A 20388-nucleotide genomic window follows, 5' to 3' on the forward strand; every position below is an offset into this window, starting at 1 on the left:
ACCCTTTAATATGACACATTGGACAGGGAGGAAGGGAGGGAGGACGGGGGAACAGCTGTAATTCCAGCCTCGATGCTTCAGGAAGGGTCTGTCAGCCCCATGAGTCACCGCGGGGGGAGCCGGAGCTTTTTCTGCCATCCCATGATGGGAGAGCCATGCGACCCATCAGCTCAGCCACCACGCTTGGGAAACAGCCTCCAGATGAATCAAACCTCCCTATCTGCCTTCTGGGTCATGAATGGCAAGGCTGGGACCTTCTCCCGACACTGCTAAACAGGCTGCTCTGAAACTGCTAAACCTTTTGCTGTGCTAAAAATAGGCCATGAAGTCAAAGCTGGAAAGATGCAATAAGGGAGTGTTTTATGTGCGCTTTGTGGCATCCCTGATGCCAGCCAGCTTGCTCCCAGGGCTGCTTTTTCGCACAGGTTTGCCCTTTATTCTCCTCTGGAGTCACTTTTCAGGGGTCTGGAAAGGGGGCGGAAAATTAAGATAGTGTTATTTATTTACACTCCTGTATGGGATATGAGACCTATGCTGGAAGTTACTTAAAAAGTCTCACTAAAGGAGGAGACTCGAGGAACCTGGGAGAGGAATGGCTCTTCTTTGCCTGCAATACATGCACGGGCCCAAATGGCACAGGCTCTGGACACCTTATCATTAGTAAATCCATCTTTTCCACATCTTGATGACAGAGAGAGGGTCTGGGGCAAAACAGAAGTAAAGAGAGGGAAACGGTGAGCTTCAGCTCACAGGTTAAGACATCTAAATGCAGGTATCTTCTTGTAAGTTGAGGGGGTCCTGCTAAAGTCTATTGAGATTCAACACCCCCATGTTGAAGTCTAGAGCCACGGCAGGACAACCTGCCTGGTCTTGAGCTGATGCTCCAGAAAGGCTGAAGTCTCCAGCAGGTCTTGTGTCCTTCTTGCATGCCCACAGATGTCTAGGAAGCTCCATGGGCCCTCAAATAGCCAGTCCAGGTCCAGCTCTTCCTATGGAGCTCATGAAGAAGCAAATTAGTTTTGACAGACATGGGTGAGTAGTGTAGCTATAATTATTTATAACTCTAGTAAAACTGATACATGAATCTGTTTTATCTCCATTACTATGGACCCTCTGGGCTGGCTGACAGTGATGGCACAGATTTAATTAATGATTAAATTAAGTCTATGCAAAGATATTAGCCACTCTTCTTGGTGTATTTAAAGCCACATAACCCCTTACCCTGGAATGGATGTCTTTGTAAAAGTGCTGTGTGACATGATGGTTAGCAACATAAGTGGGAAGAGTGAGGGAGCTATACTGGTATGGAGCCCTTTTGTACTGGCGAGGTTACAGCAGCATCTGGGAGATACCAGTATAGCTGGAAAATAATCACAAGCTGTTTTCAGAGCTCACATCCTAAGCTCTTCTGCTGTGCTGCTCATCTGTGACAGGATCAGACGCTGAGCGCTCATCTTTGAACTGGGTCTGTCTTCAGAAGAGTTTCTCTGCTCCCAGACATCTGGGGCTGGACAACCCCATCCTCCCCTCTCCCCACCCTCTGCATTAGCTCTGCACTTTCCCAAGTTTAATCCTGTGTTGTCATGCTACCGGCTGGGATTTTTTTTCCTCCCTCTTCCTTTAATCTCCCTTGAGCCCTGGCTTGTTTTCCTTTTTTTTTTTTTTTTTGCCATGTTTCTCAGCATGTGCTGCCGTCGGAGGTTTGCTTCCGTGTTCCTCACGTCACGAGGTGCCGCTGCTCAAATGCAGCTCCAGCCTGTCCCTTCCAAGAAGAGCTCCCAACCAACTGGTGAGTCTGTGGCTTCTCCCAGCTTTGCAGACCACCCAGGGAAAAAGCACTGTGCCGGCCCCAGACCAGCTCAGGGGTCTCTTCTGGTTTTGGTGGCTTTGCACGGCAGCTGGACCGGCTCCAAGGCTTGGGGAAGCAGCCCTGGTTTTTCACGAGCACCATCTCTTCGGTCCACTGTGTCATTTAGGCTCCCTACAAGCATGGGGAGAGACAGGTATCTCTGGGAGCTGGTTCGCTGCACCCAAGGTATCTATTTGCCTGAGATGAGAGGATTCAGGTGATGTCCATCTGTCCCCATTCATTCTACAGACAGTCTAAATCACAAATTCAGACTAGTCACCCTTTACTGTTCCCAGTGCCTCCTAACACCAGCAGTGCTGGGACACCGTCCTCACAATGGCTTGTGGCAACAATCACACGTGTGATCCCCTGCCTGATGTTTCCATCATTTTTTTACTATCTGTTCGACACATCAACACCCATCTCAAGCCCTGTCATCAAAATGGATGTAATTCGCATATATGGCCCAGGCTGGACATGCAGGCTGTGCTCTTATGTGTTAACCCTGGCCTCAGATGGTCTGTAAACCTCACTGGCTTCTGGGCACATGTGTATTCAGCTCAGAATTGGGATTTGTAATTGAAACAAAGAATTGCTTTTCTTGGCTTCTTGGAGGAGTTTTGCTAGCATGCAGGCAATAACCAGATCAGACGAGATACTTTTCTCCAGGAGAGACATGAACAGTTGATAAATCCTGTTCTACAGAGGCATATGCTGAGGCTGAGGGTCTCCTGCACAAGGCTGAGCTGGTTGAGATAACACCAGTTGGGTGCTCCTGGCCCACCAGACCTCCTGGGCTTGTAAAAGCTGCGATAGCTGAGGGGATAACTTCAGGCAAAGGGGGGAAAAGCCCAAGTTCTCCTGTGAATGGTCTCTCTAACAAATCACTCGGTGTCTAAGATTAGCTCCTCTGTCAGCTCCAGCAGATGCAGCTGCTGGGTAAATTTAGAACCTTAGTGAATGGGTTATTTTCTCTCTTGGAGTATCCAAGTCAGGAGGGCAGGGCAGAGTCACTGGGTTTTTCCATGTGAGTCACCCACTTTGACACTGGGAGGTGGGTGACTCTGTTTGTCCTCCCAGGCAGCCAGGGACCTGAGTTGAGCCACCCACAGAGACAGAGCCCTTGGTCTTGGCAGCTCACGGTGGCTTCAGCTGTGTGAGGACGCCTGTACGGAGAAGAAGAGCTGAACTTTACCTTGGAAGGAAGCACATCATGTCATATCTGTTTTGGTGGTAAAGAGCAAATCTGAAATAATGGAGATGCCAAGAAACACCTACCAAAGGTCCAGCAGCAGACTTGTGTTAAAAAGGAACATGCCTGGCAGCTGAAGGGGCTTTAAGAGTGCGACTAGAGATGCCACCAAGGCACAATACCTGCCCTTACTTCCAAGATTTTTGGTCAGGCACCCAGAAATAAAATCAACGTGGCTTCTGATTCAAAAACTACAGGGATGTCAATTTGATGACAGTAGTCTTGTAATATTTCACCAGTATGAAGGTGGAGTCAAAATAAAGGTGAATATGAATTGAGCTGCAGCCAAACCTCTGGTTTGGTGATGTCGCTAAGGTGGGTTTCTGTTAACTCAGCAGTCTTTTATGTCACTATTATGGGTGGGAAGTGAGGACCCGCAAACAGATCCTTGTGTCTCTCAGCTCTGATGATGGCAGGACATTGCTCAGGGTGTCCCCTGCATTACAGCAGCACAACAGCGATGAGCGACAGGCGCCGTAGGTGTCCAACATTTATTTACTACATAAATAAATGACATTTATCAGGGACTTCACAAATCACTTTGGCAGAGCTGAAAGCTGGCTAGGAACTGATCCTGTTTCACCCACAGGGAAGCCAAAATACATCAGCACCAATCATCTCGACCCACATTGCAAAGTGGTCCAGATTCTGCCCACACCAAACATTGACATAACTCGGACGTAAGGCCACTGAAAGTTGCGCTAAAGTGCAAGAGAGCCAGAGCTATTTTTCAGTTATCAACCCACCCTCTCCCCAAGGCACCGTGTTTCACACATGTACATTTATTCAATCCACTCCCTATGCAGTGTCCCAAAGTCTAATTCTCCAAGGAGGCTATTATGGGCTTTTCTTCCACCACCCAGCCCCCAGTCACTGCCCTTCATTCAGGGTCTTTCTCCTTTGGTTGTGTATATGTGTGTGTGCTCATTCAGTCCATGCAGACATGGGCTTAGGCTGCGCGCACCAGTCAGTTGAGTAAAGAGATGGATGACTGGAGATGAGCAAGAGTTGGCTACAGCATCTTCTGTTCCTCAACCATGGGCAGGAATGTGAACTTAAACCTTTGTCCATGGTGTGCAGAAAACACGAGCGGGATTTGGTTTGAGTCCCAGGACTCATATCACAGCAGGATGGTCGTGGTGGCCACATCTGTCTCAGACCCAGCAGTGGAGGGCCCTTTGGGTCTGATTTGGGGCCTGGAGACCAAGCAGTTGTGAGCCATGTGTTGTGTTTCTTTGGCATGCCTGCTCTCCAGGTGACCTGTACACGATGCACAATGGCTGTGCAGCAGGTATGGCTCCTGCACTCTCACTCACACCTGATCCTGGCACTAAATAATTTTTTTGTCAAGACATCTAGCATGAAAGGGACTTCTTTTGAAGAGTTTAAGAACAACTATCAGCCTGTACCACTGACAGTGGTGGGGAGATAATTACTCTTCAATGTGCCATTCCTGGTCCTCCTCCTCTTTGCTATAAAGATTGTCCTCTTTATTTATTAGTCTCTTGGTGGGTATAGATCGTGCTGAGCCATTTCGCAGTCCCTACTGCACAACCACAGATGTCAAACACTTGACAGTGGATGCTGACCATTTCTTTTAGTGAAAGAATCATTGGGATGCTTGGGCTGGAAGTGACCTGGAGATGGTCTGTTCCAAGCAGGCTCAGCACCAGCTAATTCCTTTCTCATAGCTGCGTGCCTGGTCCACCTTAAAAACTCCAGCCATGGGAGTCTGGAAGACATGGGTTACAGGTCCTGCAGGAGAGGTGACTGCTGGTGGACCAAGTGTTATGGGAAGCAGGGGGTGAAATCTTTAGGCCTGCACAATGTCAAAGGGTCAGAAAAACGAAGGGGATGGCTCTTTCTGGCATTAAGGAATTGTCCTGGGAGCCTACCTCAGCAGTCTGATATGCATGGGGGAGCCTGCAAAATGCCCGCTGGGACTTACAGAAACATCTTTCCTGCAGCAAGGGTGACGCGGGCTTTCCAGGTGACTTCTACATGGGTGAGCTACAGCAGTCCGATTGTCAGGAGTGCTTGGAGAGCCCCAGCCAGCGGCTGGCCTAGCAGCAGTGGCTGGAAGGGAGACAAGGCTTTGGGACAAGCCTGCCGATGCCTTCCTCTACTCCACCTTTGCTTTGTCACTCTTCTCCTCCTCGATGGCCAGGATGCGCTCACGCTCTTTGATCAGCTGCACTCCACAGTATGTGATGAACCAGATGGACAAGGTGCTGACAGGGAAACCTAGAAGATGGAAGGAGACATGGTCATCTTGGTGTGGCTGCTTGCCTAATGAGGCCAGCCCTGCTCCAGCACTGCTGCTTCTCAGGTGGGTTTGGGAGATCCCAGAAGGTCATGATAACCAATGGCATTTTCCACTGTGGATCTAGCCCTACAGCTTCACTGTGAGAAGAGAGAAATCCCCAGGATCAGATCTGAGATGAAGCTGTGCCTGAGTCCACCAAGGCATCATGGACTGCACCTAGTGTGGGAACACGCTGGAGTGGCTTTAAGCACTCTTTTACCCCCAAAACTCCTTCTGCTCCCCAAGTTCAGTCTTGATGGTTGACTTTCTGCCCATTCAACCTGCCTATGTCCATCGTTGTTCAGCACTGGGACTTTCTAGAAGCTTTGTGCCTCTCTGATGCTGGAGATCAACCCCGGCCTTGTGCCATATCTAGCGAGGACACAGTGTGCACCCAGGGAAGAACATGTTTTTGTCACCTAGGTAAGTGACCGGCAGCTGGGAGCTCTCCTTTCACTTAGGAAGGGTCTGACGATATTTGTGACCATGAGTCTGGTATCCACAGCTGAGGGGAAACACAGGCTTTGTACCCACTAAAACAGGACCTCAGAAATGAATAATGCAACCAGAAAAAGCCAGCTAGCTCAGCGGGCAGGCACTTCTGGCACACCGAGCCCAGAGCATCACATTATCCATTTCCTACGCCAGCCCCATCCCAGAGAGGGCTGGAGGACACGGGTCCTGATGGATATTTATACCCTGGACTGTTCAAGAAGACTTCAAAATAGTGCCACCATCCAGTGATTAGAAATATACAGGTTAGACTGAAGCACGGGGATTTGTACCTGTCACCTTCAGGTTGACACAGGAGGGACTGCTAGAGCAAAAGGAGACGAGGTAGGACACGTAAATCCCTTTCTGAGCAAGGGGACCGTTTCGCAGCCCAGGACTCAGCCCAAGTCGATGGGGTGAACGTGACCTTTGTGTGGCTTGCAAGGAGTCTAAATCACAGCGTCAGGCTGGGCTAGGAGCTGTACAACCACACCTGGGAGGCAGCTCGAACCCCAGAGAGCTCACACAAGGAGGGTGGGAGCTAAGAAACCACTACTTGCACCTTTTGAACAAGAATTAATCACATTGGGAGCAGCCATATAACAGGCCAATGGCCAGGCCACTTTGGACCCAAGAGGACTTGAAAGTTCCAGTCCCCATCTCCCCCTACCAGTGTCCCCCCATCAGGACAAGGGTCTCTTGATGGGGAAGGCTGGTAGCACCTTACCCGTCAGGAGGAGTCTCTTGGTCACCAGCAGTGCAAACTCCAGGCTGTTGAGGGCCAGGATGTTGTAGAGGATGATGGCCCAGAAATTCGCCGCCCCAAAAACTGCCCTAATCCTCCGAGACATGGCTGCTGACATTTTGGCCTGTGGAGGGGGAGAGGAACAGAGAGTGAGGAAAAATGGGGCTGCCAGGAAAGAGGATGCACTGGTCCAACTCCAGCCAAACTCCAGCTGGGGTCCCAGAGGGTTAGGCAAAAGAGCAGCCTTTAGTGTCTCTGGAATAAAGAAACATAAGAGCAAGGTAACACGTCTGCTCTGCCCCTGGCCTTAGATGCATTTGGGACTCTGGACTGGTGTTTCGAGGTCCCATGGGCAGGAGCAAGATGCTATACATGTTTTCATGCTAACAGTAATGGCTGAGAACTGCTTTCTTCATCTGTTGCCTTGGGCCAGCCATTCCTCAAGGCAGATGAATGCTGTTGTATATCAGGATTATTATTAGCCCGGTGCGTAAATCACTCCCAGTTCCTGGTAGAAATTTTTTCTTAGGAATTAAAAAAAAAAAAAAAAAAAAAAAAAAAGGCTGAAAACTAGTGACAGCAGCAGAGTGAAATTGTCACTGGCACATAATCCTCAGGAGCAGCTGCTGTGAGTAGAGCGGGGAAGTGGTTTATAGCAATCTTCAAAGAGCACGATGAATCCCCAGGCCACTTAGTGCTGAGAATTGTGGTGCCGCAGGGAAGGCGATTTCACTGCCTGTGAGTGCTATAATCTGATTAGAAGTTCAACGAGGAAAGCAAATGGGAGGATTGCTCTCCAAAGTTTTTATTTAAAAGGGATCTTTACTGAACCAATTTAGGACCTCCAGACTTTAGGTTGGGCAAAACAAATAAGCAACAGAATTGTTTCCAGGATGGAGTTTCCTAAGTTTTTCTTCCAACACATCCCCGAGGCACCTTGGTCCCAAACAGAGACAGGGCACTAAGCTTTGGAGTGGTCGGAAAAGAATTCATTCTAGTATCTAAACATTTGGTTTTATCAGAAGTTAGATCAAAAACACTCAGAGGGCCGAGATGTTTTGCAGAACAAGAAGAACAAATGATTTCCATATGGAAATGTATAAACATTTCCCCATGGACAGACCTCAGATTTTGTGTCCATCTGTGGTACTTTGATGCCTCATTGGGGCTGAATTCCCGGTTCTCTTGACTTCTGTTTTTCCACTGAAAGGAACCTAAATTTCCCATGAAGCTTCATAGGGGAGGTGGGAATTCACTCTGGGCGGGTGACACGGTGCATAAAGTGAATACAGAGCACCAGGACTGTGCTGCCCTTGCACAGCAAAGTAGCTGATCACAAGGATGCTAAAGGCCACAGGAGAGAGCTTCAGGTCTCCACACAAGAGGCCTGGACATGGAGGTGCATGGCATCACCAGGGGTGTTGCTCTTCAGTCTCAGCTGAAAACGGATCTTACTTGAATAAACAAGTTTGAGATCCTTACAGCCATGGAGGTTTTCCAGCACTAGAGCTGGGTCCCAGACACATTGACCTTCCCTCATCCACTTGCAACCCAGATCCTCACCTCCAGTTTGGCAAAAGGCTCCCGCTGGAAGAACTTCTGCACCCAGAGCTCAAAGTTGAGGCCAAAGCAGTTGAAGACAGACCAGATATAAACGATCTCACAGGGTCCCAGCCACAGGGTGGTGACAGCAAAGGTGGCAATGGTGGCCATTAGCTCCTTCATGATGTTGTCATGGTTCTCTCCAATGTGATCATACACGTACCTAACGGCCAAGGAAAGCGGTCAGTCCTCCCTGTAGTCAAGGAGACCACTCTGAAGTCTCTTGTCCCACACTCACCCACCACCAGCTCTTCACAGGCAAGTCAATCTAGAGCATCCCAGTGAGAAAGGAAGGATGTTTCGGCTGACACATTCTAGCAAGAAACTGATTTTTGCTGAAGTCCAGCTGCTCGTGGCTTGTGTTCGTCACAAACCTATAGCTCCTTAAGGACACCGTACCACCCTTTCCCTCTCTTGCAGGTAAAGGGTTGATAAAACATGGGGATCTGGAGAGCTGCAGGTTATCTCAGACTTGCTGGTGCACAGGATTTGATCAGAGAGCAGCCATCACCTTCAGTACATATTTGCTGGTGTGTACTCATGAATGAAGAGAGCTGAAGGGCTGAGGGAGATGTAGATGAAGCCCAGGCCACCCTTGTTACCCAGGATACGAGAGACCTGGGCTCAATTCCCCTTTCCTCCTGGTATAATATGAACCTGACTCTTCCTCCCTCGAGAGGATACTAAACCCACCAGACTTAAAGGGATTTTCTGGGACAGGACTCTCTTTTTCCCAGCTTGGAGGGAGGGGGGAGAGGAGGAGGGCTGTTGCACTTTGCAGCTATTAGTTCAATGGTCTTAGGGATAAACAGACAAATATGACTTCATGCTGTAGTGGGATTCACCCAGAAGAGAGGACAGCTCAGCTTCAGGATGCACAGCATTTAGTGCTTCATTGCTGTGATGAAAGAGAAGACCCTGAACCAGACTAGGGAAGGTTGATCAGCCACTTACTTGCATAGCCAGTCATTAATCCCTCTGTCAAAATGCCTGAAATGCAGATGATAAAAAGCATATTAAAACACGCAGTGTAGTGACACCCTTCCCACGGAGCAGTCAGCCAGATAAGGCACCCAGTCCTCTGGGGAGGTACATCTTGAACCTCGTTCACAGAAGTTCTTCATGCTCCTTCCTTGAACAGGTCCCACTAGTAATGTGGTTGTAACCTCTCTCCTTATCTATCTCTTCCTGCCCAAGAATCTTTCCCTGGGCTAGGGAAATATTCTTGGGCTCAGGTCTAGATTACAGGTTCAGTATAGACTGTTCAATGCAGGTAGTCTCCAACTCACAGGCCAGCTGCTCAGAAGCACAGCCCAGACATCCTCCCCCCAGACACATTTCGTTCAGGTCTCTCTTTGTTGATGCACCTGGGGTACTCACGTTTCTGCAAAGACGTAGAGCATGGTGATGCATTTTGGGGGTTGGGGTGGGTCCAAGTGGTCCAGTCTGGCGATGGTGTTGGTGACCCCAAACATGACAGCAGCTTTCACCCAGTCGTACACCAAATTGGAGTAGGCCAGGCCAGCTGGAGCAAAAATGAGTGTCAAACGGGTGAAGAGGAACACAGGACATATTGCCTTCAGGACTCTGAGGGACATCAAGTCCCATAGGAGCATGTAGTCTATTGCAACAAACACCACATCAAGAGGACAGTCAAATGCTGTCTTGGACCAACAAAGCTTTAAAAATTAAGTAGCTTTTTAAGAAGCTTGAACTAAAGGACCATATCTTCTTGGGATATTTGGGACCAAACTGTTTATTGGTCTTGGTAGTCCAAGAAAGTCACATAGATCTCATTTCTTTCAGCGCAAGATCGTTCCTTCCTTAGCCTATGACTTCTTAAACTATGATGAACACATCACAGTTCTCAACTCTGACCTCTCAGGTTTTACTGACACCTCCATCAAAATGTCCATCCCCTCCACCCCAGCTCCTTGTGGCCATAGATATAAAGCTGATGCTACAGCAGAGCCAGGGCCAGAACCTCTGTCTTGGAGAGGTGTCTGACACTGGAAGACAAACCCTGCAGAAACAAATGCTAAAGATTTCAAATTCCCCATTTTGGTGCGATTCAGCTCACAGATGAAGGGCCACTCAGTGTCTTGATATGAGCAGTGCCTGAGCTCCCACCTTGGACCAGGCAGATCTGGTCAACACAGTCAACAGAGCCTGCAGAGGAGCTCAGCTCCCTCTGGAGTAACACATACACTTGGTCAGACCACCCAGGTTTCTTAGGACACCCTAAATCAATGTTAATGCCACTCTAGATGCATTAGGATTTTCTCCTGGCCTCCAGCTGCCACACTGGAGAGACATGAGGGTCCTCCAGCCCCTGCTTGTCCTCTGCCCGTGTGGATGTCAGATACCCTACGACATCTCAAATGCTGCCATCAGACATGTACTTGGCCAGCTGGAATCTTCTACCCAGCTGCCAGCTGAATGCCAGCCCTGCTACCATTACTTATCCTGGGAGTTTGGCTTCTGGAGGTCCCTAGTCCAGCCCTTCTCAGAGAATAGCCAACTTTAAATGAAAATCAGGTTTCTCTGGACCTTGGCCATTTAAGCATTGAATAGGTCTATTCTTGGAGAATCTATAACCCCTCTGGGCCCCGATTCCAATGTTTGATCACTCTATGAAAAAAATCCTTACATGCAATCAGACTTTGCCTTGCTGCACCTCGTTTGCTGTGTCCTGTTTCTTCCCTCCCAGCCTCCAAGAAGAGTTCACCTTCTCTACAACCCTTCATTAGGCAGTTGATGACAGCAGCTACAATTCCCCTGAGCTGCTCTCTGTACCACCTACACCCTGGGGCCATTTCAGTGGCTCACAAACACCCATAATGGGTGGTCACCTGTGAAGGCATCTGAGATACCAGATGTGCCTCTTTGAACAGCACAGGGCTGATTTTTTGGAGGCGCTGAGCTCCTCTCCAGTCCAGACAAAGGCAATGGGGATGGCTTGGTGTTCAGCCTCTTAAACCCTGAGCTAAACAATTTACACTGGTACTCTGTGAGAATGTCAGACCAACACTGTCTGCTTTCCAGGGCTGTCTGACCCCAGCTCTGTGCACTGTCAACGGGAAGAAGATGGGCTTTCCTCAAACCTGTCCAACACAGGCATTGCCAAAGTCTCTCAATGGGGATGGATGGAGATCTGAATCACTCACCACTGCCTTGAAGCTGAGTACAGGTGTGAACGTGTCCAAGCATGGCCACTCACCCAAGGACCAGTCCGAGAGGCGGTTCATGAACTTCAGGTCGGAAGGGAGGGTGAGGATGTAGAAGAAGTGGAAGAAGATGTCCACAGCAATGATGGCCCCCACGTGGAGGAGGGCGTGGACCCGGATGTTCCTCATCTCGTCGTCTTTGCGTCTTAGCTCTTGGGTGCTCACCTGCCGGGATGGCAAACCAGGAAAGGGCTGAGCTGAGAGACACGATGGGTAGCATGTTCCTCCATCTGGAGAAACGGTCAAGGTCCAAATGGGGACTCAACGCTCTCCTTTAGAAATCACACCATGGACTACATGGCCCCAATCTCCCTTGATTAAGGAAGCCTCGAGGAACTAGCTCAGGTGAACACATCCCCAAGGAGCAGGACATGTCCCACCCACAGCATCCCTCCAACACCCCCACCTCAGTGCTGAGCAGGACAGCAACGTGCCTCCTGGATCACCCTCCTGGCAAAGGCTGTTCCCATCACTGGGGTGTCCAGCAGAGCAGGCACACGGTGTGACACAGCAGTGACAGGTCTGGCTGTACCTAAGGGACCCCAGGTGAGGTGAAAACCCAGGGAGCTGGGTTTTATGTTCTTTCTGCAGTGACATGTTCAGAAAGTCAACCTTGCTTAAGGGTGGGCCCTTTCACAGGTCACTAAGGGGGGAGCAAATGTTGATACCCATCACATCTACAGGATGCCACAGCCTGTAAGGTAGGACATCTGCACTCTCAGGAGAGGTTGGGAGCAAGGCTGGCTGGAATCCCACCAGACAGCTCTGCCAGAGCCAGATGCATATTTTTGGCCGGGGTCACCTGAGAGGAGGAGGAGGGTGACTGATGGGCTCTGGAGTTTCTGCGGCAGTCACCTGCTGTAAATCAGAGGGAGAGCTACTTGAGGGCCCATCCTAAGTCGGTTGGGACCTGATTGATGGGGATTTTGCCTCTGCTGTGTTTTGTACAAACAGGGGCCGGGCTTCGCCTCCAGGAGCTGTCATGTCTCTGGCAATTGTAATAAAAAAAAACATCAGAGCAAGCTTTCAGGATTACACTGGGCAGACTGATGTCCTCGCTTCCCTGCATTGCTGTAAAAATTGCTGCTGTATTCAAAATCCTCTTATGTTTATTACTTTCCCTTTATTCCCTGCGAGAGGTGGGAGCTCTCCCAATGTAATCTGCAGGCTGCTGCATCAGCCCCATCGTCAAATCCAGATGATTCCTGAGAATTAAAGCTTTTGCCAGATTTTTTTTCATGGCTGTTATATGCAAAGTGCTTTAAGGATACAAAGAGGCCGCTGGGTCTTGAGCTGGAGGAGGAGACGAGGGAGGAGAGGCTCTGGCATGGAGATGTGTGGGTGGACAAGGAGCCCCCCTTTCATAGAATCATTTAGGTTGGAAAAGACCTTTAAGATCATCCAGTCCAACCATTACACCAACACTGCCAAGTCCACCATTAAACCGTGTCCCCCAGTGCCACATTTACACATCTTTTAAATACCTCCGGGGATGGTGACTCAACCACTCCCCGAGCAACCCGTTCTAATGCTTGACAGCCCTGTCAGTGAAGAAATTTTCCCTAATGCCCAATCTAAGCCTCCCCTGGCAAAACGTGAGGCCATTTCCTCTTGTCCTCATGATTGTGTGTGGTGGAAACACTCTGCCCCCATCCCCTTGGGATAGGAGCTGTGTCTCCCACACTTGCAGCCTTACAGAAGTGAATTTGTTCCCTTGACCCTAGCAAGGAAGGTGCTTTTCAGCTCAAATGGTGCTGGCCAAGTCCTGGTACAGATGAATTCCCATCACACATGGAGGTGCAAGGGCTTGACCAGCAGCAGTAGGAGACAAAGAGTCAGATCCATTCCCTAAGTGGGCCATACACCCCATCCTGGGGAAAGGACTCCATCTGCCTGCCTCCATAATTGCTGTTGGGCAATTAGGAATTCACCTCTGTAATTAGCTGCAGCTCCAGCAGTGCAGGGGGGCATCTAGCCAGGAGATGGCAGTGGTGGCCAGGCCAAGACAGGACCCTTGGCTGGGGCATGGGAAAGGGGTTGGGGATTTACTCCTTGTGCCTTTGGGGTGAGCTTTTTAACAGCAGAGAGGGAACTGCTCATTAAGTGGCTACAGAAACCCTGGTTTGGGGCTGTGCAGAGGAGCAGGAAATAAAACCCCCTCCAGATCAAGCCTTGCAGGAGTGGTGGGAGTTCAGGTCTTGAAGACATGAGGAGTTTAATGCCCCCGTTTACAGATACCTGGCTGCAGTGTTAGGAGAAGCCAGGGGTGCCCATTTTATAGGACAGACTGATGGAAATTGGGAAGAGGAACATGGTGTGAGGAGGGCACCCCAGGGTGCTGTATCCTCTCCAGAGGGGCTTGGACAGTGGGGCTGCTGGAGCCTGGACTTTAGCCCCCAAAATAAGACAAAACTGGAAAGATGAAGCCTTAGGATGAAACATTTCTTCCAGCAGTCCCTGGGAGAAGACCCACCAGTGGTCTGCCTTGTCTGCTAAGAATGGGCTGCTGGTAGACTCAGTGCACCACAGATATCCCTGATGGGGGACACCAGAGCTGACCTTATGATCTTCAGGGTCAAATGCTCTGAAAGTCCTTTTAATTAGATCCTGCAAGACCCAAGGGAACTTGCTCTCTTCAACATGCAGCACGAGGTTGTTATCTCCCCAGGTGAGTGAACCAGCAAGGAGTAGGACTCGAATCACGGCTCATCCTGCTCACTGGAGGAAACAAGACCAGTGCAGACCCTTTCTTATGCAACCAGTACCAGCCCAACTTTGAGAAGAAGGTGCTGGGCTTGGTGGGTCTTTGGTCTCCTCCTCACCAGGGAGGCTCTGGCTGCTCTCCCCTGCCCCAGGCTGGTTTTTCTTCTGAATTCACAAATGTTTATTCCAAAACACTCTTGCACCCAGACATCAATTGGGGTCCAAAAATTCAATGTAGCTGTTCTTCTTCAAAAGGAAACACAAGGGTGGTGGCAATCTTTCCCAGTCCCATTGCTGACCAAGCGCAAGGTCCCTCCCGTATCAAGCAGCACCAGTTAGTTTTGATGACCAAGATTGATTGTTGGTGTAAAAGGACGTTGAGATGGGGAGAGTGAGGAGGGAGGGAGAGCGCTGCTGTTTTACTTGATCTTTGGCTGTGAAACAGTCCCAGAGGTCGGGGCTGGTCCCACCCCAGGCTTCTGCTGATGTTTTCCAGTGATGTTTGGAGTCTGCTCTTCAAAAAACTCCCTCAGTTGTGTGTGATCAAGGCAAAGACTTGGGGCACCAGGGTATTTCATGGAGACCAGAAGCAGCCCCTTGTTGCTGAAACACAGCCTTCCACCCAACCTTATTTCTGGAGAAATAACTTTGTCTTAAGATACACAGACCATCCCTGTGGTTTCATGCTCCTCAGGTGAACCAGCTGGAGGGAAATGTGAGGCTGTCCTTGCTGTCACAGCCACCAGCATGCAGATGTCCCACGGATGGGCACCACATGTCTGGCTCTCACCGTGGCCTCCCGGCACCGCACAGTGGGGCCAGCATGGGGCTGCTGGGGTGACAGCACACAGAAACTGAGGCACCGAGCAGCGCCGGTGTCCAGTGAGCAAGGACACGAGCTGAATCCTCACGTACTCATCCCAGCATGATGATTTCACCACAGCAGTGTCTTCCCTTCTGAACTGATCAGTGGGAGTGGCCAAAAATCCAAAAGGGAACGTTAAAAACCCAACAGTTTATTCCCCTCCCCACAAAAATCACAGCATCTCTGCACAGCCCAGACTATGGCCACAGACTCTAGGTGACCATGAGAAGCTCTGCAACCATTTGCACCTTCACTGTGACAAAAGGTGGGTTATTGTAGGCATTAAACCCAAGCAAATAAATGCAGGGAGAGGTGTTCCTTCAGCCCGGCCTCAGGAGCACTCACCTGGGCATGGAACTGGTCAAATGTCATGACAGGCCCAAAGAAGAAGAACGGGAGGTAGAAGTTGTACTTGAGGAGGTCGAAGATGGAGTAGATGCCCTCTTTCCTCTCAGAGCTCTCGAGGGCAAAGCTCATGCAGCGTATGATGGTGAAGCCGCTTCCTCCATAGAAGAGGACATCTTGAAGATCAAAAGCTCCCGTTACAAACCCGCTCTGGATGAGAAACGAAGAGTTACCACCAGGAACACGGCGTCACTTCTGTGCTCCCTCGCTTTGTGGAGGACATCGCTCCAGGGACAGCAGGCAAAGCCTCTAATTATGGTCTGACACCAATTGTCCCAGAGCTCATGGGCCTTGCTGTTGGAAAGGGAAAACTCGGGCTCGACTTCCCAACTGGCTCCTGCATCCTGGAGGAGCCGGGAAGTGGTAGATCCTCTTGGCCATGTCTTTACCAAGCAGCTGGGGGCCACGCAAGCTTTGGTTTGGGTTGGGAATGTCACAGGGACATAACCCTCCCCAGGGAGTGAAGAAAAGCCAGCACAGGCCTGATGGTGGGTGGAAAGACATTTCAGGAGGTAAGCAGCAGGCAAGGAGAGAGACCGCTGTCCTTCAGAGGGACCGAACTGCTTTGCAAAGTCCTTCCTGGGCTTTTCTCCATCCACCAGTGAGAGAAACTCTTAACTGGGCAGAGACCTAAGAGATCAGCGTGGGCATCGCTGAATCCATCCCAGCACTGTTACAGATGGGGAAACTGAGGCACGGGGCAGGAACACGTCTTGGCTGTCTGACAAGCTGTTGCCTGAGCAGCAAGAAGGACGCAGGTGTCCTGAGCTCTGGCCCAGCAGGAAGCCACCAAAACACAACATAACCCCGACGGGATGATTCCCAAACTGAATGACACAACAGCCCCTTCCCTCTCAAACCCTGTGGGAGCTCTGATGTAACCAGAAGTACCCAGGGTTTGGGGGTGCCCTAGGGGCTCTCCGTGGAGGTAAACCCAAGGAAATAGACACAAGTGGGCTGAAAATGAGGCAGACAGATGGCCCAAGACAGCACCTACCTGCCATGAGCTGAATGGTTCCACCTTGAAGGAGGCGAGACAGCAGAGCCCGGCCACGTAGCAGAGCCACTTCTGCTTGGCCAGCGCAACGGAGTAGAGGACAAGGCAGTGGGAGAGGATGATCATCAGGTAGACGAGCCCCATGCTGCCCAGCACGGCCAAGACCCCGTAGAGCATGTACACCACGGCCCGGTGCTGCAAGAAGAGAGAGGCCCCAACTCGTGGTCAGCTTGGTGAAAGCCACGACCCCGCTCCCCCTACCCCAGAACGTCCCTCAAGCCCTCTCCACAGATCTCAGGTCACCCTGGTGTTTCCAAATCCCCGCCACCACGCCCCTGGCTCACCTGTGGCACCGTCATGGAGCAGATCTTGCCGAAGATGACGTGCCCCGAGAGGGCGAAGATGATGACGTTCCTGAACGAGGTGAACCACATCACCCACTCGAAATCGGCCACGTCCTGTGGGAGCAGCACCAGGCGCTTTACTGCCCCCAGCCCTTGCACCCCTGCCCCAACACCCACCTGGAGGGGAAACCCCTCAAAGTCTTCGGAACAACTTTCAAAGCCGTTTCTTCCCATTTCCCACCCAAGGGCTCCCAAGCACTTCAGTTTGGTCAGAAAAACCCGGCAGAGATGTTCAGTGGTTGCTCGCCTCGGTGAGCAAAAAGCAGAGCATCCACGATGCTGCAGGGCTGATATATTCCTGACTAGTTCTTTAGGGAAGAAAACATGGGTCACGTGGACTTTGCAAAAGCGTGTCAGCTGCAGAAAAACCAGCTCTGCTTCTCCAGCGGTCAGCACCGATCATGTCACCGGTAGCTAGAAAAGACCAAGTCCATCCTCTGCTTACCATCTTCCTGCCAAAGTAGTGCCAGCCCGGCTTTATGCCGTCCCGAAAGGCCTTTCTGTTCATGCTGTCTGCAAAGGAACCAGAGTTACGGGGAGAGAAACAGCTCTGGGAAACAGGGTTCTGGTTTCAGCAAGGCAGGGAGCCTTCCTCACCCTGTCCCAAAAAGGCTTGATTCCCATGGACAACCATAGGAACCTCAACCATTTCTGCAAGAATTTCCATCAAAGCCTTTTTGCAGCACACATCCAAGTGACACACACACACACACACCCCCACACACCCCCCGCTGACTGCATAAAATTTCCAGGGTTTTGGGCTTCCAGACACAAAAATTTGGGAACCAGCCCTGTGTAGGCAGGGTGGTTGCCTGTTCTGGGCACTGGCTGGAGAGCTGCGATGTGCCACAGCCTCTTGCTGTGAGCCATGGAAATGGGGACAAGGGGCTGGGCAACCGGGCAAAAAAACTTTTTTGAAGGATTCCCAAGCTGTTCTCTGCAGAAATTAAAGCCAGGGCTCTAGCTGCCCGGCGGGACGGTGGTAAAAGCAGCCACCTTATACCCATCCTCCCTCCAATCCGGGGTCCCCTCCGGGGTGGCGGGGGGGGGGGGGGGTGCAGTGGGGAGCGTTACCTCTGGATGCTTCGAAGATCCCGCTGCCGCTGTACACCACGGCGCACGTCACGGCGAGAGCGTAAAACCCCAGCTCGTAACTGGGGAGCATCGTTTTAACCCCCATGGCGGCAGGTTACTGCCCCAGGCAGTGCCGGGGGTGGATCCACACCTGGGAAAAGGAAAGAGGAGAGGGGAAGAAAACCAGGGGGGGGAGACCTCACCTGCCCTCCTAACCCTCGAACATTCTAACCGGCTGCTGGTCCTCAGCAGCTCTGCTTCGCGGACTGCCTTGAGGGCTGGTAGCTGAAGAGAAGGAGAAGATGGTAACACCCAGGTCTGGACCCTGGGACACGATTCCGGGTACAATGAAAGAGGGTGCTGCTGAGCCCTGCTGCAAAACCCACCCGGGGTGGTGGGGAGGGCACCCAGGAGCCAGGATCTGGGGGTGGTTCGGCCGGGTGGTCCTGAGAAAAGGCCCTTCCCAGCAAATCTCATCCGTCCCAATGCTCAGAGAGGCTCCAGAATGCCAGCCGCCCAGGATGGGGTCCCTCCAGCCTGTCTCCCCCCCCCCCCCCCCCCCAAAATCCCTAATTGGATCCGTGGAGGGGATCTAGGATAGAGCACAAAGACCCCCTTGCTGGAGGGGAGGTCCCCAATCTGCCTCGGGCTGCTGCTCACCTTCCGCCGGGGTTGTGCCCAACCTCGAGTTTATGGGGGGGCTCCTCAAGCCCAAACTGCTCCCAGCCATGAGCCCCAGGACCCCCGCGGGCACGGTGCAACCCCAGCAGCATCGGCGGGGCTCAGGGGATGCCGACGTCCAGACCCGCAATTAGCCCTGGGCTAATTACTCCCGCTACGGCTAATTAAGCCCGGCGCGACGTGCCTTCCCGCCCGCCCCCAGCTCTGCAGCCTCTCGGCTGCTAAAAACGCGATTTAGAGCTGGAGCAGGCGTGGCGGAGGGGGTGTGAGAGGGTACCCCCACGGGTGGGCATCCTCCTCCGGCACTGCCACCCACTCGCGAAGATTCCTCCGCGGGTCCGGGGGACCCCACGAGCGGCGGGGAGCAACCCCTGCGACGGCTGCGGGGTCCTGCGGAAGGGAATAAGGGGCGAAATTCTGCTTTTTGAGGCAGCAGTAAAAGGCGACCCGGTCACTCTCTGCGTTCGCATCTGCCACCGCAAAGCTTTAGCCGCGGGTGCTTAGCTAAATGATGGTTTATTTTTATTTATTTATTTTTTTTTTTTTTGGCCACTGATTTTTGTTAAGGGGGAGCGAGGGATTCGTTAGCAGCGATGTGTGTGTGTATGTGGCGGGGGGTGTGTGTGTGTGTGTGTGACCTCATCTTTCCCAGCGCTGATGGAAAGGTTTTTCCCGGTGGGAAGAGCCCTCTCCCAGGGTGGGCTCAGCCCTCGGGGAGTGGGGGGGTCGCCCCACGGCCGCTCCCCCCTTGTGGGACCGTTGCGGGTGGGCGCCCTGCGCTCCCCCTGCGGGCGGAGGGCACTCGCGGAGGTGGCTTTCAAGAGCTTTTTTTAATCCTTTCCATGTTTTTCAAGCCTATTTTTTTTTTTTGGGGGGGGGTGGGGTGGGGTGGGGTGGGTATGCCACCCCGCAAATGAGCCGGGAGTGGGGGGAGGTGGTTAACGGCCCCCCAGTTACCGCTGGGGACTCTGCGGTGGGCGAAGGGTGCTGGGGGGAGGGACCCCTTGGATGATTTTAACTCCTGATCGCTCTCCTCCGAGTCAGGTGCATGGATGTGGGGGGGGGGGTCCCCTGTACCACACCCCCCCCCCCCCCCCCCCCCCCAGCTCCGACCAGCTGCGGGACATCAGCATCCTCATCCCTCCCCGGTCCCCTTCGCCACCCCCAGACCCCCAGCCGGGTGATGGGAGCAGATAGAGGTGACAAAAATCCCTGGAGCTGTGGGACCAGTGTGTCACCACCCTCGGCTTTTCCCCCCTCACCCCCCCCCCCCCCCCCCCAAGCCCCACATCACTCCCCACTACTGACCTTGAGCCCCGGGGTCGCGGGTGGAGTCGGGCGAGGGTGCGGGGGTCCAGTGTCCAGCACCACGACGGGGGAAATAGGGAGGTGGGGGGGAAGCGATGGTGGATTTGGGGGGGCTGTTGGCTTGTCCTACAGCATCTCTCAGCCTGGCTTGGAGTGAGGAGGGGTGGGGGCGGAGGGGGGGGGGGGGCGGATGTATTTTTGGGCTGCCGTCCCCCCACCTTGCCCCTGGAGGAAGTTTTGGCCGGGAGTGGAACGGAGCAGGCGGGAGGTATTTTTATTTTAGAGCAGCACTGCAGAGGGGGGCTGGTTCAGGAGCTGTCTGTCACGGCAGCTGCTGGAGAGGACCTGTGTGGCTGCCAAAACTCACCCGGGGCCAGGGAGCACGGCCCAGGGCTGGCCACGGGGCACGGCAACCCCCACGCAGGGACCGGCTCCCTCCCAGGGGTGTTTCGGTGCTCCACTTTGAGCCCTGCAAGGGA

General features: G+C 52.2%; 1 protein-coding gene across 2 annotated transcripts; it reads right to left on the bottom strand.

Annotated features, from left to right (window-relative positions):
* Positions 1–3573: 3573 nt before the first annotated feature.
* HHATL (hedgehog acyltransferase like) lies at positions 3574–20173 on the bottom strand. Of its 2 annotated transcripts, none has more exons than XM_033011666.2 (12): positions 19910–20173; positions 17921–18071; positions 17292–17359; positions 16787–16900; positions 16443–16637; positions 15386–15595; positions 11466–11637; positions 9626–9770; positions 9200–9235; positions 8207–8408; positions 6626–6767; positions 3574–5345 (listed from the first exon to the last, which is right to left on the bottom strand). In XM_033011666.2, the coding sequence occupies exons 2-12, from the start codon at positions 18024–18026 to the stop codon at positions 5224–5226; spliced, it is 1512 nt and encodes a 503-aa protein (XP_032867557.2). In that variant the 5' UTR covers positions 18027–18071; positions 19910–20173; the 3' UTR covers positions 3574–5223. The 2 variants fall into 2 exon arrangements, with proteins under 2 accessions (XP_032867557.2, XP_032867564.2); XM_033011673.2 differs by lacking the exon at positions 19910–20173 and adding an exon at positions 18581–19019.
* Positions 20174–20388: the final 215 nt, after the last annotated feature.

This window comes from Tyto alba, unplaced genomic scaffold (assembly GCF_018691265.1).
Source record: "Tyto alba isolate M040663 unplaced genomic scaffold, T.alba_DEE_v4.0 Super-Scaffold_38, whole genome shotgun sequence".
Classification (NCBI taxonomy): Eukaryota; Metazoa; Chordata; class Aves; order Strigiformes; family Tytonidae; genus Tyto; species Tyto alba.

Excerpts from the sequence above, each read along its gene's own strand:
- HHATL (XM_033011666.2), bottom strand. The coding sequence starts at position 18,026 with ATGGGGGTTAAAACGATGCTCCCCAGTTACGAGCTGGGGTTTTACGCT. Across the intron at positions 16,638-16,786 it reads GCTCCATGACGGTGCCACAG|CACCGGGCCGTGGTGTACAT; the intron begins GTGAGCCAGGGG and ends CTCTTCTTGCAG. Across the intron at positions 15,596-16,442 it reads AACCATTCAGCTCATGGCAG|AGCGGGTTTGTAACGGGAGC; the intron begins GTAGGTGCTGTC and ends TTTCTCATCCAG.